Source organism: Trichomycterus rosablanca, chromosome 2, assembly GCF_030014385.1.
Source record: "Trichomycterus rosablanca isolate fTriRos1 chromosome 2, fTriRos1.hap1, whole genome shotgun sequence".
NCBI lineage: Eukaryota > Metazoa > Chordata > Actinopteri > Siluriformes > Trichomycteridae > Trichomycterus > Trichomycterus rosablanca.
The window spans coordinates 11,684,300-11,712,088 of NC_085989.1; the positions used below are offsets into that span (position 1 = coordinate 11,684,300).

Here is a 27,789-nt window from a genome sequence, read left to right on the forward strand (position 1 = left end):
CGGTATTCAGTGCCGTAACAGATTAAGTTAATAAAGTGTTTTGCTCCCGACAACTTGTGAATATACCGTGTATTTATTTCTTTATTATGCAAGTGCATCCCTACGACGCTCAGTTATATTATTTTAACAAACCGCAAATGAACAACGGTGGCAAATCCGACATTAAAACGTTGGTTCTACCAGTCAAGTCTCAACATGAACTAGAATCTGCGTTAACGGCCCTATTTTTTTTAATCGCGTTAAATTGAGATTGCGTTAATGCGTTATTATCGCGTTAACTTCGACAGCCCTACTAATAACTAAAAACACATAGTAACCAGATATTAAACGAGGAGAAGCTCTTTCCAGTGACAGCTTGGCACTAAAAGAGCAACAGCTTTAGGTTACACTCAGAGTATACATTGCAAAAATCATATACAAACTCTTTGTTTCTCTATATGACATTTGCATAGTCGACATTTAGGAGACACTCTTATTCAAAGCCACTTACAGTACTATGACAGCATACTGCCCAAAGCAATTGAGGGTTAAGGCAGTGGTGGGGCTTGAATCAGTTACCTTTTGATTACTAGTCCAGTACCTTTATCTGCTAGGCTGTAACTGCTCTAGCGGTATAAGTATGTTATATTAATAATATATGTACTTGTGGAAGGGCTAATGAGATGGTCAATTGGAGTCAATCTACTGCCTACTGTTATTAAAAATCATCCTTTTAGGCACAGTTTGGTGATGGGAGATTAAGGTGGTACAGATGATAAAGTGGGAGCTGTACAGCATCCTGGGTCCTACAGACCTGGGGTCGATTTTCACCTCAGCTCACTGCCTCTGAGGATTTTGGTATGCTCATCCTGTGTTCACAAAGGATTTCTTTGTGAAATGTGGCTTTATTTCATGCATTATCAGGTGGATTCCCTGCTGAAATTGATTCTAAAGAATTACACTGTATGAACTGTACTAAGTTTAATCAGCAACACGGTTACCACAAGAACTTGCAAATGCACACCATTTTTCTCTGATGGAAACTAAGATTTGTAGTTTCCTTCTCTTTAAGACACTGCACACAAGCCTTGTAAGTAAGGCCCTATCTAATTCATGGTCGTAAAAATCCTGTCACTAACCATGAAATGAGCCGTTTCCCTTGTAATATGCAATTTGCTGTGAACAAAATGTAAGGTTTGTGTTTAGCGATTTAACATTTTTCATTCATGTAGCGTTCAAGTGCCTCACGTTTAGTGTAAAGCAGCTAAAAACACGACTCGGGTAACTGAGTTTGGAAAATTCCCAACCAATTCTGTGGATGCAGAGGGGGGCGTGTCAAAACACTGACAAGAATTTTCACCTGGCGCAGTGGGATATTCCGCTAGCACACCAGCGCCGAGATTGTGAACACCCCGGTTTGAATCTCGACTCCGCTACCGGTCGGCTGGGCGCCATCTAACGGGCACAATTGGCAGTGCCTGCAGCAGACACAAACTGGCAAACGTGTCTGTTTGGTGGGAAAATGACCGGACTAAGTGAGTGGGGTCTCCAAACAATGTGCAAGAACCCTGGTTAACAGACCGAGGCACCTGTGCAGAAGCATGGGCATCAAGAAGTGGTCAGCTAGGAATTGAGCAGCAAATATATCCACAAATTGACTATGCTAAATCGGGAGAAAATGCATAAATAAATAGAATTTAAAAAAAAGGATTTTCGTCTGAGCCTAGCACCACTGCTGAATGTTCTACATTTACATTCAACTGCAAGGTGAGCTGTGCTGCGTATTGTAGCTTTGCATTTATTCTATCATTTGTTTTATGAGGGTTATTTAATGACTGCTGTGAAATGTGGCTCTTTTCTTTAAAAATCCAAAAAATTAAGCACATTTTCCCATGAATTTAGTAGGGCCCTAGCTATGAGGACCATTGCCCTGGTGCCCCTTATAGTGCCAATAAACGTTAATGGTTACAAGCTAGGTTAGGATTGTTTCATACCTAAATTCTTCTGTTATAAAAATCTAAAAAGGATCGTCCCTCATTCTGATCCACTAATAGTCTAGTTTTGCCAGTGATGATCAAAATATTATCCCATTTACACACTTTCTGGACTGCTAGAATTCATTAATAGTTACCGGCTTATTTAAAGCAACAGGTGGCATTTCCATGTCAATGACTATCTTTGGTATTTGAATGAGTGTGGGTGGCTTGGACGCAGAAACAGAAGCCACCTTGGCTACAGAAGCAGAGCTTTGCTCGAGGCTGCTGTTGGTTATGGGTTGTGAAGAGCCGACACCAGAGACAGAGCTGGCATTAACAATGGGCGCATAGGGGTTTATGGTTGGCGAGGAAGGAGTCTCTTCTTCTGGTTCTTTGCAGGCATCCAGGCTGCGAGAACGCTTTTGTTCATCGAACTGTAGCCGTGCCCGAGCTCCGGAACGACCTCTGGTCCGTCTTGAAATGCTGGCAGTGCCGTTGCTGTCAAACTTACTGATGAGTTTATTAATAGGAGCTAAAGAATTTGTGTCGATGGCTACTCCTGGTTCTTTATCAGGAGTAAGTGTTGGAGGTTCTGGGAAAGAGTTTGCTCTATTCATTGTTCCAATACCAGTCCTCCTAACTGGCCGAAGACCTGCTTCGTTAAGTCCTTCTGGGTCTTTCGAATCTATGTGCTTGGGTGGAGGTGCTGAGATGGGGCGTTCTACAGTCTTTCCCGGGACATCTCCTTGACTTCCTGCCTGCCCATCACCAGGCGGTCTCCTTAAAGGGCTCCCGAATCCAATGGTCTCGTCTTCAGGAGAACTTGGATGGCCAAATGACGCATAAGGGTCCTTAGGAGTCAAGGCATTATCTTTTGGTCTTTGAGGCAGGCCGTTGAACATAGTAGAAAGTCCATGGACTGGGGACTGTGGTTGGCTCTTCAGCTGTACCCCATAGGAGTCACCCTTCTCGCCATTCTTCAGGACCACATAGGGGTGCCCAGAAATGCCCTGAACCCTTACTGCAACTCCATACTTAGAAGATGAAGAATTTCCAGCTCCACCACCCCGATTCCTCTCCACATAGCCGCCGCCTTTATCATCCAGGTCGTTGATAAAGCGGATCTGGACACCACAGTCCAGAGGAGGCTTCCTGTCTGCAGAGATGATGTTCATCGTGGCTCACTGTGAAGACAAAGTAAACAGCAGATTAATGGGTGAACCAGTACATGCTTCTGTGACACAGTGGAAGGATTATCTAGTGGAGGTGAGAGATGATGAATTTCGTTTGTAGTGACAAGAATGGACAAGATTAAAAACCAATTGATTAGAGGAACAGCGTAGGTAGGATGTTTAGAGTCAAAGTTAGAGAGGCGAGGTTGATATGGTTTGGGCATGTGCAGAGAAGGGATGAGAGTTATATCAAGAGAAGAGTGCTGAGAATAGAGCCGGCAAGCAGAAGGAGAAGAGGAAGAGCAAAAAAGAGGATGATGGATGCAGTGGAGGAAATGCAGATGGTTGGTGTAACAGAGGAGGATGTTCAGGACTGATGACTGATGCCACTAATGACTAGCAATTAATTTTTTTTTATTTTATTTATGCATTTTCTCCCCTTTTCCTCCCCTTTTAGTGTGTCCAATTGTCAGATTGCGTCATGCTTCCTCTCCACCAATACCGATCTCTGCTCTGAGTGAGGAGAATGAGGCTAACCCACGCCCCCTCCGACACGTGGGCAGCATGCCGTATGCATCTTATCACCTACACTTTGACAAGTGCAGTGCAGCCTCAGCGTTGTGTACGGAGAGACACACCCTAAGTGCACTCTTTTCTCATCTCTGTGCAGGCGCCACCAATCAGCCAGCAGAGGTCGTAATTGTATCAGTCATGAGAGAGAGACCCCATCCGGCTTAGTCCCGCCCACCTGAACAACAGGCCAATCGTTGTTCATGTGGCCGCTCAGCCTCAGCCGGTAGGCAGAGCTGAGATTCGATACAATGTATTCGAGATCCTCTGGTTGCAGTGTGTGTTTTTACCGCTGCGCCACCTGAGCGGCGACTCGCAATTAATTTGACTATTTTACTGATTAGTTGATTCATGTAAACAATGAATTTTCCTCCAAAAAATCTCATTCAGAATCTCATTTAAGCTTCTTTTATTTTAACAACAAACTGTATGGCATAATAATATGGCACAAAACTAAATGTAAACAGGGTTCTTAAATAGTGCAAAAACACCATCGTGATCACAATGAAGAACTCTTATTTTAGTAGTGCAACTCAAAGAAATCCAAGTTTCTATTAAATCTTTTATCAAATTCAGGTTTGTGCTCAATACTAAACAAAGTGCAGCATGTGTTTATGGAATTTCGTACACAAAGCAATGTCCTTAAAATTATAGCACAAATAAAATAGTTAGAAATAGGCATGTCTCAAGTCCAATGTACAGTAACGACAAATGAGAAATCATTTGTTATATAAATGAAAATGTTGTAGAAATTAAAAAGTAACCTTAACCTCGTCAGATCGCTGTACAGTTCACACTACAAAACTGGATCTCCTGCAATCGGGAGTCTTTTAGGTTGTTGTGTGTTTCACACTACATGACTGATCGGCGATAGGGGGTTACACACTACACGATCTATCACCGGGAGGAATCGCAGGTGAGTCTGTCTGGTCTCCCAAACTATGTTTTGTCACGAAAACACACGCAAGAAGTGACGAGGGGTTTAGTGATACCACGTCCAAAAATGCACGTCAACAATATGCTAGCGATCAAAGTTGTTTGTGCACTGATGTGCAGCAAAAAGCAAGAAGTCTGTTCAGTTCTGTAGTGAGTTGGAGGTTAATAAATATTTTTGCAATGCAGTGTATATTATGCCCCATCCCACATTTTTACACTCCTCCCACGGGTTTTCTCACCCCGAATCCTGCGTCCTTTTGCGTTCACCTGCTCACAACACCTTTCACACTACAGGATTATAAGTCGGCGACAGGGCCAGATATTTAACATGCTAGATATTTTTCTTGAGTCGCCGAGCGATCGAGTCGTTGAACAGTTTACACATAGTGATCGAGAGCCGAGTTTCAATCCCCGAGCTTCGATCCCCGAGCGAACGCCGAGTTGCCTCCGAGCTGCCACATCTAGCAGTGACCAGTCAACGAGCAAAAATCATGTAGTGTGAAATAGGCATTAGTAAACATAGTTTTAAAAATATGGACGTTGCCGCATTTTTAGCGTCAATGTAATCGATTATGTCGACCAATCGCGAGAGCCGTAGAATGGTTTGCTGTGGAGACCCCTCCTCATGGGAGCAGTCGAAGGAAGAAGAATTGTTAATTTTTATGCCTTAGTGCTGTCCCAGTGGTAGCCTAGTGAGTAGAAATTTGGGCTGTCAGTCAGAAGACTGTCGGTTCAAATCCAGACTCTACTATGCAGCCACTGTTGGGTTCTTAAACAAGGCCCTTAACCCTGTCTGCTCCAGGGGTGCCATACAATGGCTGACCCTGTGCTCTGACCCCAGCTTTCAAACAAGCTGGAATATGTGGAAAAAAAATTTCATTGTACTGTACACGTATGCATACAGTGTATCACAAAAGTGCAGATTTCACATTACCTCACATTTCTGCAGATATTTAAGTATATCTTTTCATGGGACAACACTGACAAAATGACACTTTGACACAATGAAAAGTAGTCTGTGTGCAGCTTATATAACAGTGTAAATTTATTCTTCCCTCAAAATAACTCGATACAGCCATTAATGTCTAAACCACCGGCAACAAAAGTGAATACACCCCTAAGAGACTACACCCCTAAATGTCCAAATTGAGCACTGCTTGTCATTTTCCCTCCAAAATGTCATGTGATTTGTTAGTGTTACTAGGTCTCAGGTGTGCATAGGGAGCAGGTGTGTTCAATTTAGTAGTACAGCTCTCACACTCTCTCATACTGGTCACTGAAAGTTCCAACATGGCACCTCATGGCAAAGAACTCTCTAAGGATCTTAAAAGACGAATTGTTGCGCTACATGAAGATGGCCAAGGCTACAAGAAGATTGCCAACACCCTGAAACTGAGCTGCAGCACAGTGGCCAAGATCATCCAGCGTTTTAAAAGAGCAGGGTCCACTCAGAACAGACCTCGCGTTGGTCGTCCAAAGAAGCTGAGTGCACGTGCTCAGCGTCACAGCCAACTGCTGTCTTTGAAAGATAGGCGCAGGAGTGCTGTCAGCATTGCTGCAGAGATTGAAAAGGTGGGGGGTCAGCCTGTCAGTGCTCAGACCATACGCCGCACACTACATCAAATTGGTCTGCATGGCTGTCACCCCAGAAGGAAGCCTCTTCTGAAGTCTCTACACAAGAAAGCCCACAAACAGTTTGCTGAAGACATGTCAACAAAGGACATGGATTACTGGAACCATGTCCTATGGTCTGATGAGACCAAGATTAATTTGTTTGGTTCAGATGGTCTCAAGCATGTGAGGCGGCAATCAGGTGAGGAGTACAAAGATAAGTGTGTCATGCCTACAGTCAAGCATGGTGGTGGGAATGCCATGGTCTGGGGCTGCATGAGTGCAGCAGGTGTTGGGGAGTTACATTTCATTGAGGGACACATGAACTCCAATATGTACTGTGAATTACTGAAGCAGAGCATGATCCCCTCCCTCCGGAAACTGGGTCACAGGGCAGTGTTCCAGCATGATAATGACCCCAAACACACCTCTAAGACGACCACTGCTTTATTGAAGAGGCTGAGGGTAAAGGTGATGGACTGGCCAAGCATGTCTCCAGACCTAAACCCAATAGAACATCTTTGGGGCATCCTCAAGCGGAAGGTGGAGGAGCGCAAAGTCTCGAATATCCGCCAGCTCCGTGATGTCGTCATGGAAAAGCATTCCAGTGGCAACCTGTGAAGCTCTGGTAAACTCCATGCCCAGGAGAGTTAAGGCAGTTCTGGGAAATAATGGTGGCCACACAAAATATTGACACTTCAGGAACTTTCACTAAGGGGTGTACTCACTTTTGTTGCCGGTGGTTTAGACATTAATGGCTGTATATTGAGTTATTTTGAGGGAAGAATAAATTTACACTGTTATATAAGCTGCACACAGACTACTTTTCATTGTGTCAAAGTGTCATTTTGTCAGTGTTGTCCCATGAAAAGATATACTGCAGAAATGTGAGGGGTGTACTCACTTTTGTGATACACTGTATATGACAAGCATTCAGGTAGGGTCATGGTGTCTCCAAAAATCACTTAGATGGGAATATAACCTGAACATGGTGCCAATTTTTCATATGGCATCCCAATATTGCGTCACACCAAGGGACAATTTAGAGTGGCAATCCACCTGCTTACATGTCTTAGAAAGGTGGAGGGAAGACGCCCAGGTGGCGCTGCGGGATATTCCGCTAGCACACCAACACCAACATTCCGAACTCATTGGTTTGAAACTCGGCGTGGCCACCGGTCGGCTGGGCGCCATCTGGCAGGCACAATCGGCAGTGCCTTCAGCAGATACTAACTGGCCACCGTATCTGCGGGGGGGGCAGACCATGTGTGGGTGGGTGGATCTTCATACACCGTATAAGGGCCCTGATTAGCGGTGCAAAATGCAGAGGCGAGAAGAGGAGGGCTGTGCACGTGTCGGAGGTGTGTACAGCAACATGCTCTCCTCAGATGCAATCAGGTATCCCTAAGCAGCGGAAGACGAATTGAGAGCGCTAAATGGGGAGGAAAATGGGGAGAAAAAAAATCAGGAAAGGAAATCAAAGTCCCCTTAGGAAAGCATTCTTGTCATGCAGGTATACCAGCTGTGCCATCATAAATACCAAAATAATAGTAATACTAAAAGCAGGTAAACTCTGATAAATATTAAACAGCCACATTCTTACCATTTTAGAATGCAGTGACAAAGTCAATACCCAAAACCAACATTTAGTACCAGATATTATCTCTCCTACATGCTTCTGAAAATAAAACAGGCTTCTCTTCCTCTAACTGATAATGATAACATGCCATCTTATTATCGTTTTATCTTTTCCTGTTTGAAGCCTCTCCCACAGTTTAATCTCATGGTACATGATGTCAGCGAGCCAGTGCAGTAGGTGTGGCAGCTCATCTTTGCAAACAACAGCTGATCTGAGCCAACAAGTTTCATACAAACATCAAACACGGCAAAAAAAAACTTGTCCTGGCAGAATTTCACAGTTTAAAAACTTTTTGAAAGCTGATCTAAGTAAACAAAACAGCTTCTACAGAGAGCTCTGTCTGATATAACACTCTCCCCCCCCTATTCCTTTTTTCCAAATCTAGGCCTTTCCTATTCCAATTACTCTGCTGCCTGGAACACACAACTTTAAAATGAGGTTTGTATATTGTAAACTGGAAAACTAATAATTATCTAAAATGTTTACACCATAAAAGGGAATCTACGAGGGATCTTCAAAAAGTTTCTGGACTTTTACATTTATGTTAGAAACGTTGAGGGTGGGGGGAGTAATAATTGGTCGTGTCTGAGAGACTGAGAAAGAGCTTATAGTCCGGATTTAGCGCCATCTGATTTTCACCTTCTTGGACCGCTCAAAGAAGCTTTAAGAGGAAGATTTTCATGTGATGATGATGTGAAAGCAGCGGTGCATCTGTGCCTACGTGCTCAACCAAAGATATTTTTTGCTGATGGCACTAGAAAGTTGGTACAACACTGAAAAAAATGCATCAGAAGGTGACTGTAGAAAAGTGATGTCATTTAGCGTTGTCAATTTGTCTTCCGCTGCTGGGGGATCCCTAATTGCAGTTGAGGTGAGTATACTGCTGCTCACGCCTTCTCCGACGCTCAGCCCTGAGCAGAACCCTTTTTCACCTATGCACTCTGCACAGGCACCTCTCTATCTGCCAATCAGGGTCCTTACACAGTGTTTGAAAACACCACCCACATAGCCCGGTCATCCCGCCCTAGCAGAAACGTGTCTGCTGCAGGCAATGCCAATTATGCCCGCTCTATGGCGCCCAGCCGACCGGTGGCAATGCCGAGTTTCGAACCAAGGAGTTCAGAATCTCGGCACTGGTGTGCTAGCGGAATATCCCGCTGCGCCACCTAGGTGCCTGAAATTCTTAATGAATAGTTTAAAATAGAGATGCATGAGTACCGATACTGGTATCGGATATTTGCCCGATACCGCGCTCATTAACTTGTACTCGTACTCGCAAACGAGGCTCCGATACTAAACATCCGATACCGTGTGCCTAGTGCACGTTGCTGCGTTATGCCTGGTTCACACTACACGATTTTTGCCCTGATTTTCGCTCGGTGACTGGTCGGCGCTAGATTTGCCGGCTCGGGAGCAACTCGGCGTTCACTCGTCCATCAAAACTCGGATCTCCATCGCTAAGTGTGAACTATCCAACAACTCCATCCAACCGGCTCGCCGAGCGCTCGAGTTTTCTAGCACGTCAGATATCTGATCTCAGATGTGCGACTGGGAATGAGTGACATTTCGAACAGCCAATGAGAACGCAGGATACGGTGTGAGGGGAAACGCAGGAGAGGAGTGTAAACAGGTGGGACAGGGGGATAATGTAGTTTATATCAGAATACACCGGCACACACACGTTTTACAGTATTTCTGACCTGATCGTTCTCTACAAAACATAACAACAAAACACCAACATTGCAAAAATATTTATTAACCTGCAACTCACTACAGAACAATTCGTGTTGCCAAATCCACTCAGATTCATTTATTTTTCCTCCTTGATTTCATCACATCAGCGCACAAACACTTTGATCACTCGCTACTTGTTGACGTGCATTTTTGGACGTGGTATCATTAAACTTCTCGTCACTTATTACGTGTGTTTTTGTTTAAAAAAAAAAACGGTATTCTAAATAGGTATTGGTATCGGTATCGGTAAGTACAAAAATACATGTACTTGTACTTGGTTGGGAAAAAATGGTATTGATGCATCCCTAGTTTAAAAAGTGCGGAAACTTGCCCGATTGCGTCTTGCTTCCTCTCCACTAATGCCGAGCCCCGGTCTGATTTGAGGAGAATGAAGCTAACCCACTCCCCCTCAGACACGTGGGCAGCAGCCGTATGCATTTTGTCACCCACACTAGACAAGATCAGCTGTGGACCAGCTCTGTGTAAGGAGAGACACACCCTGATCAACGCACTCCTTCCCCGTCTCTGTGCAGCCGCCATCAACCAGCCAGCAGAGGTCGTAGTTGCAAGAAGAACTCTCATATTTAGCATCAGTACAGAGCCACTGCTGAACATGTACATGTTAAACTCTTTATGTTGGTAAGACTTTTTTTTTTCTAGAAAAAAACAAAACTATTTTGCCTCCTGCCCTAATATGACAGTAAGGTACCGATGACCATGTTCTAATTACTATTGTTGAAAAAAAAGAAAACAAAGATCTGGTGGCTAGATAGCGCAGTGGGATATCAGCTTTGCTAACGGTCGGCTGGGCACCCCTTAGCAGGCACAACTGACAGTGCCTGCAGCAGACACAAATTGGTCACTAAAGTCTGTTGAATGAGAAAACATAAACTAAAACAGTGGGATCTTCGGTGCTGCGTAAGGACCCTGGTTAGTAGACTGAGGTGTCTGTACAGAAGTGGAGGAACGCAGAGGTCAGTGTGTAAAGCTCTGCGTGCGAAACTAGCCTTAAGTGCGAATACACCAAAGTATGGGCGAAGCAGTTGGAGGAGTTGTGTGTCAGGGAAATATACCCTCCTTGGACGCGATCGGGGTCTTCAGCAGAGGAAGACACTACACTAAATTGCGAGAAAAAGCAGAGAAAATGCATAAATAGTTTATTGTGTTGCTCTAATACTAACACTACAGTAGACCCTTAAGTTACGAAAGGTTTACCATACGGACATTTTGGGTTACGAACGATCTTTTTCAACTTAACGTACAAACTAATTTCGGATAACAAACCGAAATTCACGAAACAGGGGACGTCACGAACAAGTTGACTCTGACCGTCAACTCTCTCTCTCTCTCTCTCTCTCTCTCATACAGTGTATCACAAAAGTGAGTACACCCCTCACATTTCTGCAAATATTTTATTATATCTTTTCATGGGACAACACTATAGAAATAAAACTTGGATATAACTTAGAGTAGTCAGTGTACAGCTTGTATAGCAGTGTAGATTTACTGTCTTCTGAAAATAACTCAACACACAGCCATTAATGTCTAAATAGCTGGCAACATAAGTGAGTACACCCCACAGTGAACATGTCCAAATTGTGCCCAAAGTGTCAATATTTTGTGTGACCACCATTATTATCCAGCACTGCCTTAACCCTCCTGGGCATGGAATTCACCAGAGCTGCACAGATTGCTACTGGAATCTTCTTCCACTCCTCCATGATGACATCACGGAGCTGGTGCATGTTAGACACCTTGAACTCCTCCACCTTCCACTTGAGGATGCGCCACAGGTGCTCAATTGGGTTTAGTCCATCACCTCTACCTTCAGCTTCCTCAGCAAGGCAGTTGTCATCTTGGAGGTTGTGTTTGGGGTCGTTATCCTGTTGGAAAACTGCCATGAGATGCCAGTTTTCGAAGGGAGGGGATCATGCTCTGTTTCAGAATGTCACAGTACATGTTGGAATTCATGTTTCCCTCAATGAACTGCAGCTCCCCAGTGCCAGCAACACTCATGCAGCCCAAGACCATGATGCTACCACCACCATGCTTGACTGTAGGCAAGATACAGTTGTCTTGGCACTTCTCACCAGGGCGCCGCCACACATGCTGGACACCATCTGAGCCAAACAAGTTTATCTTGGTCTCGACAGACCACAGGGCATTCCAGTAATCCATGTTCTTGGACTGCTTGTCTTCAGCAAACTGTTTGCGGGCTTTCTTGTGCGTCAGCTTCCTTCTGGGATGACGACCATGCAGACCGAGTTGATGCAGTGTGCGGCGTATGTTCTGATCACTGACAGGCTGACCTCCCACGTCTTCAACCTCTGCAGCAATGCTGGCAGCACTCATGTGTCTATTTTTTAAAGCCAACCTCTGGATATGACGCCGAACACGTGGACTCAACTTCTTTGGTCGACCCTGGCGAAGCCTGTTCTGAGTGGAACCTGTCCTGGAAAACCGCTGTATGACCTTGGCCACCATGCTGTAGCTCAGTTTCAGGGTGTTAGCAATCTTCTTATAGCCCAGGCCATCTTTGTGGAGAGCAACAATTCTATTTCTCACATCCTCAGAGAGTTCTTTGCCATGAGGTGCCATGTTGAATATCCAGTGGCCAGTATGAGAGAATTGTACCCAAAACACCAAATTTAACAGCCCTGCTCCCCATTTACACCTGGGACCTTGACACATGACACCAGGGAGGGACAACGACACATTTGGGCACAATTTGGACATGTTCACTGTGGGGTGTACTCACTTATGTTGCCAGCTATTTAGACATTAATGGCTGTGTGTTGAGTTATTTTCAGACGACAGTAAATCTACACTGCTATACAAGCTGTACACTGACTACTCTAAGTTATATCCAAGTTTCATGTCTATAGTGTTGTCCCATGAAAAGATATAATGAAATATTTGCAGAAATGTGAGGGGTGTACTCACTTTTGTGATACACTGTGTATATACAGGGGTTGGACAATGAAACTGAAACACCTGTCATTTTAGTGTGGGAGGTTTCATGGCTAAATTGGACCAGTCTGGTGGCCAATCTTCATTAATTGCACATTGCACCAGTAAGAGCAGAGTGTGAAGGTTCAATTAGCAGGGTAAGAGCACAGTTTTGCTCAAAATATTGCAATGCACACAACATTATGGGTGACATACCAGAGTTCAAAAGAGGACAAATTGTTGGTGCACGTCTTGCTGGCGCAACTGTGACCAAGACAGCAAGTCTTTGTGATGTATCAAGAGCCACGGTATCCAGGGTAATGTCAGCATACCACCAAGAAGGACAAACCACATCCAACAGGATTAACTGTGGACGCAAGAGGAAGCTGTCTGAAAGGGATGTTCGGGTGCTAACCCGGATTGTATCCAAAAAACATAAAACCACGGCTGCCCAAATCACGGCAGAATTAAATGTGCACCTCAACTCTCCTGTTTCCACCAGAACTGTCCGTCGGGAGCTCCACAGGGTCAATATACACGGCCGGGCTGCTATAGCCAAACCTTTGGTCACTCGTGCCAATGCCAAACGTCGGTTTCAATGGTGCAAGGAGCGCAAATCTTGGGCTGTGGACAATGTGAAACATGTATTGTTCTCTGATGAGTCCACCTTTACTGTTTTCCCCACATCCGGGAGAGTTACGGTGTGGAGAAGCCCCAAAGAAGCGTACCACCCAGACTGTTGCATGCCCAGAGTGAAGCATGGGGGTGGATCAGTGATGGTTTGGGCAAAACTGTGCTCTTACCCTGCTAATTGAACCTTCACACTCTGCTCTTACTGGTGCAATGTGCAATTAATGAAGATTGGCCACCAGACTGGTCCAATTTAGCCATGAAACCTCCCACACTAAAATGACAGGTGTTTCAGTTTCATTGTCCAACCCCTGTATATATATATATATATATATATATATATATATATATACAGTGAGCAGAGAGAAGACGGTGTTTTTCGAAGTTCTTTATATTTTGTAAAATTCTGTATTAAAATGGCCTCAAAGAATGTGCAGAAAAAGCGCAGTGATGAGAAGATGAACAAATCTATTACTATGTGTTGTTGTATAATTACTCCTGCCCGTAGCTGTCACTGTGTATCAGACAGAGGGGACAGTGAGTGAGAGAGAAGAAGGAAGTCGCTGAGTAAAGTATTCTTTCTTTCATGCAATTACAATTACAAAATAAAGTACTATTGAAATAAAGAAGGAGATAATAGAGAAATATGAGAGTTATAGTTGTTTCTGGCAGATACATTTTATAAAAAAGAAGGAAATGTATTATGGTGTATGGTACAGAACACGTACTGTACTGAAATGTGATGTGTGTTGTTTTATGTACAGTACAGTATTACTGTGTATTGTTGTTTATTATTGTTTATTACAGTAATGTCTATTCTATAATTTAAGATTTAAGGGAAAATATACTTGTATTTATAACAAAAAGACAATTTAAGACATTAGAAAGGTTAGGTAAGGGGGTGGTTTGGGAGGTTTGTCACGGATTATTTATATGTATTTTTTCTTATGGGAAAAATAGGTTTAACTAACGAACATTTTGACTTAAGAACAGCCCTTCAGAACCAATTAAATTCGTAAGTCAAGGGTCGACTGTATTGCTATAATTACCGATGTTAATGGATAACTACTGGTAAATGATGGCCAGTTATCGATTAAAAACAAAAAGTAAATCCTTAACTGTGTATAATGGCATTCCTGCTTTTTTACTGGTATAAAATTTTACTGGTGTTGGTACTAATGCACCTCCAATTGTACCTCAGTAGGCACTCTTGTGTTTGTCATCATGCCACTGCTGTGTTACATTATTATCCTAAATAGCTAAGGCACTGTTCACATTTTCAGATTTTAGAATTTTCTTTAAAGATTGGACACTTCACTAGTACTTCTTCACCAGCAAAGTGGTTTTAAACTTGCCTGACATATTCAGCACTGAGGGCGGCATGGTGGCTAAGTGGGTAGCACTGTTGCCTCACAGCAAGAAGGTCCTGGGGTGGTCCGAGTCCTTTCTGTGTGGAGTTTGCTTGTTCTCCCCGTGTCTGCGTGGGTTTCCTCCGGGAGCTCCGGTTTCCTCCCACAGTCCAAAGACATGCAAGTGAGGTGAATTGGAGACACTAAATTGTCCACGACTGTGTTTGATATAACCTTGTGAACTGATGAACCTTCTGGGTAATGAGTGATTACCGTTCCTGTCATGAATGTAACCAAAAGTGTAAAACATGACGTTAAAATCCTAATAAATAAACAAACAAACAAACAAACAAACATATTCAGCACTGTATGAACGTTATAAACCATAAAACCACACACAAATGCATGAATGATTCATTGTTTAAATCTACAGGATCTGTGCCTTTAATGCTAAGATTGTTTTTCAGAAGGGTGGAGCAGGACTGTGAATCATGATGTTTCACCTCTGCTCACCATTTCAGATTTACATAAAACCAGTCACTTCTACCTCTTTGCTCTAGCAAATCCCTGTTAATGTGGTCGACTCAGCTTGATAAAAAAGCAGATAAAAAAAAGGATTTCCATCCCAAACCACTAGTAAAAATATATAGGTTTGCATTCTTTCTTAAATTAAGGACAATTTTCACAAGTTTCACTGCAAATCATATATAACAACTAAAGTCGACAGTTGAAAATGTACATGAATTAGTACAGCAGTCAGTAACTGTATACACCTAAATTCCTCTGTATGGTAGATGCAGCCTGGCCCGTCGAGGCATGGACTTCACTAGACCCCTGAAGGTGTGCTGTGGTATCTGGCACCAAGATGTCAGCAGCAGATCCTTTAACTCCTGTAGGTTGCGAGGTGGGGCCTCCATGGATCGGACTTGTTTGTCCAGCACCTCCCACAGATGCTCGATTGGATTGAGATCAGGGGAATTTGGAGGCCAAGTCAACACCTCAAACTCGTTGTTGTGCTCCTCAAACCATTCCTGAACCATTGTTGCTTTGTGGCAGGGAGCATTATCCTGCTGAAAGAGGCCACAGCCATCAGGGAATATCGTTTCAATGAAAGGGTGTACATGGTCTGCAACAATGCTTAGGTAGGTGGTACGTGTTAAAGTAACATCCACATGGATGGCAGAACCAAAGGTTTCCCAGCAGAACATCGCCCAAAGCATCACACTGCCTCTGCCGGCTTACTTTCTTCCCATGGTGCGTCCTGGTGCCATGTGTTCGCCAGGTAATCGACGCACACGCACCCGGCCATCCACTTGACGTAAAAGAAAACGTGATTGATAAGACCAGCCCCCTTCTTCCATTGCTCCGTGGTCCAGTTCCGATGCTCACGTGCCCATTGTTTGCGCTTTCAGTGGTAGACGGGGTCAGCATGGGCACCCTGAATGGTCTGCGGCTATGCAGCCTCAAACGCAATAAACTGTGATGCACTGTGTATTCTGACACCTTTCTATCAGAACCAGCATTAACTTCTTCAGCAATTTGAGCTACAGTAGCTCGTCTTTGCTCCCCACATGCATCAATGAGCCTTGGCTGCCAATGACCCTGTCGCCGGTTTACCACTGTTCCTTTCTTGGACCACTTTTGATAGATACTGACCACTGCAGACCCAAAACACCCCACAGGAACTGCAGTTTTGGAGATGCTCTGATCCAGTCGTCTAGCCATCACAATTTGGATCTTGTCAAACTCGCTCAAATCCTTACGCTTGTCCATTGTTCCTGCTTCTAACACATCAACTTTGAGGATAAAATGACTGTGTCCCTGTGCAGAAAATTTGGGTCCATAACAACATGGGGGTATAATACCAAATCCATATTAACTTCCCAAGGTTTTGGAGTAGGGTGGAATGTCAAAACAAACAAGCAACTAAATAAGGTATAATTATCTGATGATTATCATATTTAGAGATTTATAAGGATTAAAGTATTTTGCCCCTTCATGGGAACAAGTTTGATGACAACAAAAATGTTTAATATTACTCAACATTTGTATTTATTTATTAGGATTTTAACATCATGTTTTACACACTTTGGTTAATTCATGGCAGGACAGCTAATCACTGGTTACACAAGATTCATCAGTTCAAGTTTTTTAATGTCAAACACAGTCATGGACAATTTAGTATCTTCAATTAAGCTGACTGCATGTCTTTGGTAGGAAACCCACACAGACACAGGTAGAACATGCAAACTCCACACAGAAAGGACCTTGACCGCTCCACCTGGGAATCGAACCCAGGACCTTCTTGCTGTGAGGCGACAGTGCTACCCACTGAGTCACTGTGCCGCCAAAACATTATTTATTTTCCTAGAAATCATGTCAACTGCGTTTATGTTAAACAAAGTAAAGACAATGTAACCTCTGTTTCTATTTCTATTAATACATACTGTATATTAAAAATAAATTTTTTTTTTAATTAACTAATTAATTATTTTATTTTTTTATAGGACCAGCACTTACTATGAGAACTCACGTTACAACAGTTGCCACAGAGGCCAAGCTTAAACTGAAATACCTTGTGTGCTTACTAATAGATCAATAACATACTGGCTAATAATTAATAACCACCGGTGCCAGCGGCTGGTTTACACTGTAACGAGCAGCACACCAACGAGTTTCTCATGCTGATCAGCCTTTCATCCTGGAACTGAGCCAATGTCATGTGTACATAGTCAGAATTCCTAACATTCTTTCTAGACATGTTCTGCTCCATGGCTTTAACAATGAATTTCAAGAAGCAGAACGAAAACCTTTTTAATTGTAACAAATCTTTTTAAAATCTTACATTTACCAACACAAAGAAAAAACTGAAATGGGTGGCCATATGGAAACTACAACCACAAATCAGAAAAAGTTGGGACAGTATGGAAAATGCAAATAAAATAAAAACACAGTTTCTTACATTTACTTTGACTTTTACTTGATTGCAGATGGTTTGAACCCAATATATTTCATGTTTTATCTGCTCAACTTCATTTCATTTGTTAATATACATCCATTCCTGCATTTCAGGCCTGCAACACATTTAAAAAAAAAGTTGGACGGAGGCAATTTAGGGCTGGTAATGATGTGAAAAAACTAATAAATGATGTGATTCCAAACAGGTGATTGTAATCATGGTTTGGTACAAAAGCCGCATCCAGGAAAGGCTGAGTCTTTGATGAGCAAAGATGATCAGAAAATCTCCAGTTTATCAACAAATGTGTGAGAAAATTATTGATATGTTTAAAAACAATGAACCTCAATAAAAGATTGCAAGGGATTTGCATATTTCTCCCTCTACAGTGCATAATATCATTAAATCATTCAAGCTATCGGGAGGAATTTCAGTGCATAAAGGCCAAGGGCGCAAGCTTAGGCTGAACACCCGTGATCTTCGATCCCTCAGACAACACTGCATCAAGAACCGCCGCTCAACAATAGCTGATATAACCACATTGGGAGTGAGGGATTACTTTGTCAAACCTTTGTCAAGCACTACAATACAGAGTTACATGCACAAATGCCACTTAAAACTTTACTGTGCAAAAAAGAAGCCTTATGTTAACCATGTCCAGAAGTGGCATATGCTCCCTTCAAGACGTCATCTTTTCCAGGGACGTCCATGCATTTTTTAACGAGACAATGCAAAACCACATGCTGCACACGGTACAAAGGCATGGCTGTGGAAGAAGAGGGTACGGGTACTGAACTGGCCAGCCTGCAGTCCTGACCTGTCCCTAATAGAGAATGTGTGGAGGATTTTGAAACGATAAAGGTGACAACGTTGACCCTGTACTGTTGCACATCTTAAGACGTGTTTGCAGGAAGAATGGGACAAAATAAAAGCTGAAACACTAAATCACTTGGTATCCTCGGTGCCAAAACGTCTTTTAAGTGTGGTGAAAAGGAATAGCAACATTACACAGTGGTAAATGCTTTACTGTCCTAACTTTTTTTGGAATGTGTTGCAGGTCTGAAATGCAGGAATGGATGTTTATTAATAAATGAAATGAAGTTGAACAGACAAAACAATGTTTTTTAATTATTTGCATTTTCCATGCTGTCCCAAATCAATTATAAAAGTGGTAAGCATACAGTGTCAAGGACATTTTTAAGATTTGTATTGTCATGAGTAAAATACAATGAACTTCATGCTAAAAGACACTATGACAACAATGCAAATAAGACATGTTAAAAAGGATGAGCTGCTTTAGTAAACTATTATTCTTTTAAACAGCTAAATCTGCTATTTTTGTAAAGACTGACTATATATTGTGTTTTTTGCTTCCAGGAAAAGGTCACCAATTCCTTAAGTTTTTCTCACACAATCTGGCATTGTGAACCCAGTTAGGTTTCTTTATAGTTATTGTCGGGCTGGTATTTACTTCCTTGCTGCTGTCATTGTGTGCTTTGTAACATTAGCCTTGATCTAGCATCTAGTTCCCACCCATCCTGGCACTAGAAATGACTGCATATTCAGCAGGAGGAATGTCACTGGACAGGACCATCAAGTCTCTGTGCCATCTGACCCTTGCTCCCAAAAACATTATTATATATAGCTCCACTTACCATATAGAAGCACTTTGTAGTTCTACAATTACTGACTGTAGTCTATCTGTTTCTCTGCATGGTTTGTTAGCCCCCTTTCATGCTGTTTTTTAACGGTCGGGACTCTCACAGGACCACCACAGAGCAGGTATTATTTGGGTGGTGGATCATTCTCAGCACTGCAGTGACAATGACATGGTGGTGGTGTGTTAGTGTGTGTTGTGCTGGTATGAGTGGATAAGACACAGCAGCACTGCTGGAGTTTTTAAACACCTCACTGTCACTGCTGGACTGAGAATAGTCCACCAACCAAAAATATCCAGCCAACAGCGCCCCGTGGGCAGCGTCCTGTGACCACTGATGAAGGTCTAGAAGATGACCAACTCAAACAGCAGCAATAGATGAGCGATCGTCTCTGACTTTACATCTACAAGGTGAACCAACTAGGTAGGAGTGTCTAATAGAGTGGACAGTGAGTGGACACGGTATTTAAAAACTCCAGCAGCGCTGCTGTGTCTGATCCACTCATACCAGCACAACACACACTAACACACCATCACCACGTCAGTGTCACTGCAGTGCTGAGAATCATTCACCACCTAAATAATACCTGCTCTGTAGTGGTCCTGGGAGAGTCCTGACCATTGAAGAACAGCATGAAAGGGGGCTAACAAAGCATGCAGAGAAACAGATGGACTACAGTCAGTACTTGTAGAACTACAACGTGCTTCTATATGGTAAGTGGAGCTGATAAAATGGACAGTGCGTGTAGAAACAAGGAGGTGGTTTTAATGTTATGGCTGATAAGTGTATTATATATATATTATATATATATATTATATTATTATTATATATTATATATATATGTATATATACATATGATATCACAATTCTTCCCTCCTGGATATTTTAAGGGACAGTGGTAGCCTAGTGGGTAGAGCTTTGGGCTATCAATTGAAAGGTTAGGAGTTCAAATCCCAGCTCTGCCATGCAGCCACTGTTGGGCCAAGTGTGCTGTACAATGGCTGACCCTGCGCTCTGACCCCAGCTTTCAAACAAGCTGGAATATGCAGAAAAATTTGTTGTACTGTACATCTGTATGTGTATATATGACAAATAAAGTTATTCTATTCTATTAATATTCCATGATCAGTTGTAAATGGTATTATTGAAGCGTGAAAGTGTTTAGGAACCACAGCAACTCAGCCATCAGGTGACAGACCATGTAAAAATACAGAGCAGGGTCACTAAGCAACGCTCTGCAGAGTTCTGAACCTCCTTTGGCATTAACTTTAACAAAAAACTGTCCACCAGGAGCTTCATGGTGTTTCCATGGTCAAGCAGCTGCATGCAACCCTGCATACACCACCAAGCACAATGCCAAGGGTCAGATGGACACTAGACTCCGGAGCAGTGGAAAAGTAAGTGTTCTGTGGAGTGATGACAACTGATGGATAAATCTGGGTTTGGCAAATGCCAGGAGGACATTACTTGCCTGACTGTATCATGCGAACTGTAAAATTTGGTGTAGGAGAGATAATGCTCTGGAGATGATTCTTAGGGTTTGGCCTAGGCCCCGTAAATCCAGTAAGGTAAATCCTAAGACATTTTGGATAACTGTATGTGGTAACAGTTTGAGGAAGGTCCTTTCCTGTTCAAGCATGACTGTGCCCCAGTGTACAAAGCAATGTCCATACAGGCATAGTTGGGCAAGTTTGGTGTGGAAGAACTTGACGGTACTACACTTAGCCCTGACCAAAAGTGCAAAATATTTAGATTATGGAAATGTCCTGTTTGCAGTTGCCTATTGGGTTGCAAGTACAGCTCCTGACAGTTTTTTTTAACTGTCCCTTTAAAACAGTAATAAACAGTGGTAACAATCCCAATGGTCATTAGTCACAATACAGTATGTAGCCTGCTAATTAGCTGATCATTTTTTAAACAAATACACAAGTCTCAAACATTTTTAAAGAGATAAAATGAGTTTATTTGTCAAAACAGCATTTAATAAGACTGGTACAAAATGCATCATAGCATGGCAGCATTAATGCCCAGTAAAAATGCTCAAGCTACAATATATGGCCAAATGAAATTTGATGATTTGGTATTGACGTGGAAATGCTTATTCTGTAACAACTCTGCATGTGACAGTCAGTTATATATCAGATGCTGAGCCGATGGTAGTTACACATAGTACACATGTCAAATGCAGAAAATATTGTGAGAGATAAAAATCAAAGTAAACTGTTATGGGCTAAATCATTATGGCCAGGTGACTGGGTTGAAGTCTTTCCAAAACAAAAGGGGAGCTCACAGATAGATGTGGTGAGTACCAACCAACAGTGTTCTGAGCAGGGACGAGCCACAAACCATCAAGAGGTTGCTGGGCAACCAAGACCCATTGATGCCAAATGGCAGAAGGGTAATGAAGTCGAGGACAAACCAACAGAAAGGGTACTCTGGCTCAAATCGATTGATTTCGATTGATTGATTGATTGATTGATTGATTTACTTTATTGATCCCCGAAGGGAAATTGCGGTGTAGCAGCAGCAATTAGAATTATTACAAACATCAAACAAACATCACACAACGACATTACAATGGGGTAGGAAAGAATAAGAATTAAGATATAAAATCTACAAAATATATAAAAAAGAAAACAGAATATAATAATTAAAAAAAAAATCAGATTATAATTTGAATTTTACTAGTGATGGGGTGAATATATCACAACTCAAAGTGCACCAAACACTTGTATGGGGCTGTAAGTGCCCGTGCTAACTCCTGTCCACTGTCAAAAGCACCTATGGGCACACTGGCACACTTTTGAAGCAATGGAGGAAGGTCGACTGATAGGAAAACAATTCCTCAGTTCCTCAGGCAGTTGTGTAACCAATTGGTGCCAAATAAATGCCAGCTAAATGTAACAGAAGTATGTGGCTCGTCAGTCTTGCCGGCAGAGAAGTAGAAACAGGCCCTGGAGCATGCCATTCAGCCGTAATTATTACTTTTTTGTTTACAAAAATGATGGGATGTTTTGCATCATTAACTCTGATTACCACACTAATGTTAAAGACATCAACCAGCACATTAAAGTAGCGCATGTAATCAACAGTTCACTATTGACTCTATAAAATCTACATTCAGAATATTGAACTGGTTCTGCTCAGATTGTTCATGCACATCTCACTGTTCTACAGCACTGCCATGTTCACTACGTTAAGCTGTTAATCATTAAATAAAGCATGAAGACTTGTTGATATGAAACTCAGTCTCGTCACCACACCGTCATCACTTTGCAATGGTTGGCTGCTCATCTCTAGATGAGTCAGCTTATGTCTCATGTTGCTTGCAGTAGACTAGTCCCTGATAATGCAATCCTCATTGTAATGTTGCCAATCCGGCTTATTCTTGGTCTTCCTCATGTTTTAAATCCTTCCACAAGTCCTGTCAGAACACCGCTCCCAATACTATCACGTGGGTGTCTCATCATAACCCAAAATAACAAAAAGTCTGAAGAGACCTAGGTTGACCTTTTTGGCCATAAAACACTGTCCATCACCAAAAGAACATCATACCCACAGTGAAGCATGGTGGTTGCAGCAATATGCTTTGGGACTGTTTTGTCAAGGTGGAGGGAATTACAAAGAGATCCAAGTATCATTCAATTTTGTAACAAAACCTTCATGCTTTTGGGACAATGGTAGCCTAGTGGGTAGAGCTTTGGGCTATCAATTGAAAGGTTGAGAGTTTGAATCCCGACTCTTGCAAGGCCCCTTAACCCTCTCTGCTTCAGGGGCGCCATACAATGGCTGACCCTACTCACTTCCAAACAAGCTGGGATATGTGAAGAAAGAATTCCATTGCACGGTACACCTGTATATGTATATATGACAAATAAAGGCAGTCTAAAAAGCTGAAGATGAAAAGGAATTTCAGCTCGATAACAACAACGAAATCCTTACTACTTTGCATCCCGACCAGCTACTAACATGTGATTTTTGAAAGCAGCAGGCTCAATCACAGCCGGCTGTGGTTGGCTAAAGAGAATTTGGTGCATCAATTAGGACAGTGGCAGCCTAGTGGGTAGAGCTGTGAGTTACCAAGAAGAAGGATGTGGGTTTGAATCCCAGCTCTGTCATGCAGCCCATGTTGGGCCCTTGAGCAAACCCTCTCAGATCCAGGTGCCAACACTATGGCTGCGCCTGTGTTCTGACCCAAGCTTCCAAAGAAGCTGGGATATGTGAATAAAAAATGTCACTGTACTCTACATGTATAAATGACAAATAAAGGCATTCCATCTGCCCAAGATTATCCTTATCCTTTGATTGGAACCCTATTTTCAACCCCAAAACAGTCCTTATGACTAGAGATGGAAGGATCAATCGGCTATGTATCGGTATCGGCCAATTTTTTATCAAAATATGTGATTGGCCGATATTTCTCAAATTTAGCTGATCCTGAGAGCCGATCGTGAGCGGCTAAAGAAACAGTTTATGGTGTTCAGCTGCATGTGTGGGCAGAAAAGAAATATACCTTTAAAGCTCAACATGAAGAAGTCCGTTGGGCAGATGGGACTTTTCCCCATTAAAACAGGCCCAGTTGTTTAATTTCAAATGTTCCATATTTTATATAGCTGCTGTTATATTTCATCTATAATCAATTCAAGACCTATGACAACTGCACGATTTCAGTAATGCTATGCAGACAACATTTGTTTAATTTGCTGTTTTTCGTTTAAAAATAATTCAATATCTACATTTAATGGTTAAAATAATGAATGGTCTAAATTTAATGATTGCAGTATTTTAACTATATTTGTTTGATTTACTGTTTTTTTCATTTTAATTAAGGGCTACGTTTAATTATTGCAGTATTGACTGTTTAATTTACTGTTCATAAACAATTCGAGTTCGTTTCAAGATCTACATTTAATGGTTGAAGTTTTTCGTTTAAAATAACCCAGAGTCTGCGTTTAATGACTGCAATTTTGACTGCATTTATTTAATTTACTCTTTTCATTTTAAATTAATTAATGATCTAAATATAATCATTGCAGTATCAGCTGTATTTGTTTGATTTACTTTGTTTATTTACTGCTAATTGTGTCACATGAGTTTGTTAAAAATGGTAATAAACCAGTTTAGACCATGTTTCATGTCTTGCTTGCGCTAAAAATTGCTTGTTGCCCTGCCGTGGCATATAGCCCCGCCCTCGATCGGTATCGGCTATCGGCCGATCGCGCTGATAGGTGATCGGCGATCGGAATTGGCCTCAAAAACGCTGATCGGTCCATCTCTATTTATGACTGTGACAAATCTGGGTGGCAGAGTGGTTAATTGCAACACGGGAGTCTATGAGAAGTTTTTCTTCCAAGTACTGTTTTGTCCCCACCTCCCAAAAACATGCAGAGGGTGTACTGGCTGCTCTATAATGTCTCTAGATGTGAGTGTATAAATGAGTGTTTCCCTGCAATAAAACAGCACAATGTATAGGGTGTGCTCGTGCCTTGGCAATGGGCCCAGTAGGGTAGGTGCAGCACAGCAACATAGTTCTTAAGATCCTGAATTCCTACTTGCATTATATCACTATCAGTTCATGTGGGTTTCTGCCTACATTCCAAAAACATACGAAAGGTAAACAGGCTACTCCAAATTGGCACTTGGTGTGAATGAGAGAATATGTAAGTACACTATATGGACAAAAGTATTAGGACACCCCTTTAAATTGTGGAACTCTTGTGTTTCAGCCAAAATAATTGCTAACAGGTGCAATAAATTATATAAAGACACACACTGTTCACCAGAGCTGAGATCTCGAATACATCGTATCGAATATTGGCTCCGCCTGCCGGCTGAGGATAAGCAGCCACATGAACAACCATTGGCCTGTTGTTCAGATAAGGGGCGGGTTTAAGCCGGATGGGGATGGGCAGAGAAAACATCTAAGGAGATTGCTGAAACTACTAAAATCGGGTTAAGAACTGTCCAACGCATTATTAAAAAGTGGAAGGACAGTGGGGAAACATCATCTTCCAGGAAGGAATGTGGTCAGAAAAAAATCTTGAATGATCGTGATCAGCGATCACTTAAACGTTTGGTGAAATCAAATGGTAGAAAAACTCCAGTAGAACTCAGGGAAATGTTTAATAGTGAAAGTAAGAGCATTTCCACACACACAATGTGAAGGGAACTCAAGGGATTGGGACTAAACAGCTGTGTAGCCTTAAGGAAACCACTTGTCAGTGAGGCTAACCGGCAAAAAAAACCCGGCTTCAATTTGCTAAGGGGGCATAAAGATTGGCCTCTGGAGCAATGGAAGAAGGTCATGTGGTCTGATGAGTCCAGATTTATCCTGTTTCAGAGTGATGGGCACATCAGGGTAAGAAGAGAGGCAGCTGAAGTGATGCACCCATCATGCCTAGTGCCTACCGTACAAGCCTGTGGGGGCAGTGCTATGATCTGGGGTTGCTGCAGTTGGTCAGGTCTAGGTTCAGCAACGTTATGTGCCCAAAGAATGAGGTCAGCTGACTACCTGAATATACTGAACCACCAGGTTATTCCATCAATGGATTTTTTCTTCCCTGATGGCACGGGCATATCTCAAGATGACAATGCCAGGATTCATAGGGCTCAAATTGTGAAAGAGTGGTTCAGGGAGCATGAGTCATCATTTTCACACATGGATTGGCCACCACAGAGTCCAGACCTGAACCCCATTGAGAATCTTTGGGATGTGCTGGAGAAGACTTTGCGCAGTGGTCCAAATCTCCCATCATCAGTACAAGATCTTGGGGAAAAATGAATGCAACTCTGGACAGAAATGAATGTTGTGACATTGCAGAAGCTTGTGGAAACGATGCTGTAATCAAAGCTAAAGGCGGTCCAACCAAATATTAGAGTGTGTGACCTTTTGTTTGGCCAGGCAGTGTAGTGTATCTGGTGGTGGAGTGGTGTCCTGTCCAGGGTGTATTTCTGCCTGCGTCTATTGTCTTCTGGTGGCACCAACGCGACCCTGACCCCACCCACCCACACACCCACACACCCACACACACACACACACACACACACACACACACACACAAATTGCGTCACACTGATCCAGCAGGTCGGTGAGTATCTATACGAGTCTCAGGGCTGAACAAACACGGACACACTGAAGCTCGAAAACAAGTTTTAAATCGACATTTTAAACCTTTAAGATGGTGAATTGCACATTATTAAAGCCATTCTCTTAATTTTGAATTAAAATAACAGAAAAACAGAAAATAACAAAACGGGCTTCATTGGAAATGAAAACTATGAAGCCTGGAGCGATACATTTCCATTGTCGGAGAAGAAACCTCAACCAATTTGAAAGCAACAGGTGCTTAGACATCACAGCTCATTTAGTATAATTTTTATAATTACAAACACGCATATTATAAAAAAAATATATTAGAAATAAAAGTGAATTATGCTGTAAATTAATATTATCGGGTTTGTTGGTCGGTATTACAACGCTGCTGAAAACAGAGACGTGACAAACCGCACTGAGTAAACATTAGAATCCCGAAAGCTTACCGGTCAAAATAAAGCTTTTCCACTCTTCAAATAGCGCTCAGAATTAAACGAATTCCACTTATATTCCACTTTTCCACCATGCGCTTTCTGGAAAGTATCCTAATTAAAACTGGGATGTGGAGACCAACTGTCAGCAGTCATATTACAACTCATCCCTCACAGTCACAACCTGTTGCGTCTCGCGTTACACAGCCATTTCATCGGCCTGCCTTTCGAGACATCTGATTGGTCAGGAATGTCTGAATTCCCGCCCCCAAACACACGCTATTGGTCAAATCGCTCTATCACTCTAATACAAACGTTTGGTGAAGTAAGTGCTACGCCTAATACCTGGTCAGTAGTGGTGGTAAATTCGGTTCATTTTATCTGAGTCACTCAGTAATGTGATCCGGTTCACTTGAGTCGCTTGAGTCCGATGGTTCTATTAATGGGTCAAGGGTTCAAGAAGAATGGTCAACAACAAATTGCCATGGTAACTTGACCCGGTCAGACAGCCACAGTGGCACCAAAACAAACAGTCAATAAATTAGCATGGGGAAGGTCTATGATACTCCTTAAGTGGTACAGTTCTAAAGTAGCCTGTAACCATTTGCATTTTAATAATAATATAATTATATTTTGTCACATGCTATTGGTCAGATGGTTCTATCAATCTAATACAAACGTTTGGTGAAGTAAGTGCTACACCTAATACCTGGTCAGCAGGGCTGGACTGGGAACAAAATTCAGCCCTGGACTTTTTTCTTGACCAGCCCACTACAAGCACATTGCGCCACACATATCACCCCCTAATCAAATGTTAGATGATTGATATTAATAGTTTTCATCTATCTTACCACTAAAGTTAATAACTCACTATAATAAAAATTAAAATAATAAAAAAATAACTACAAACAAATATATATATATATATATATATATATTTCCAACACTTTCCTTTGGGATTAATAGTTCTATCCATCTATCACACACATAAAATTTACAATTTCTTAAATGGTTCTATTGGATTTCCCCATCCTGTCTCATTAAACCGCAAGAAATAAAATTAAACCTTTCTTTCATTAAACCTTTAACACTGGTAAATATGCTTT

The 27,789-nt window shown here is 42.2% G+C and overlaps 1 protein-coding gene across 3 annotated transcripts in view; it reads right to left on the bottom strand.

Moving 5' to 3' along the window:
• Positions 1 to 26,846, bottom strand: part of cgnb (cingulin b) — a 70,108-nt gene extending 43,262 nt beyond the window's left edge. For all 3 annotated transcript variants that reach the window (XM_063011213.1, XM_063011205.1, XM_063011220.1), the window contains exons 1-2: positions 26,699 to 26,846; positions 2,111 to 3,139 (exon numbers count right to left, since the gene is read on the bottom strand). In XM_063011213.1, coding sequence (XP_062867283.1) covers positions 2,111 to 3,130 — 1,020 coding nt within the window. In that variant the 5' untranslated portion in view covers positions 3,131 to 3,139; positions 26,699 to 26,846. The remainder of the gene's footprint in view (positions 1 to 2,110; positions 3,140 to 26,698) is intronic.
• Between the last annotated feature and the right edge of the window lie 943 nt (positions 26,847 to 27,789).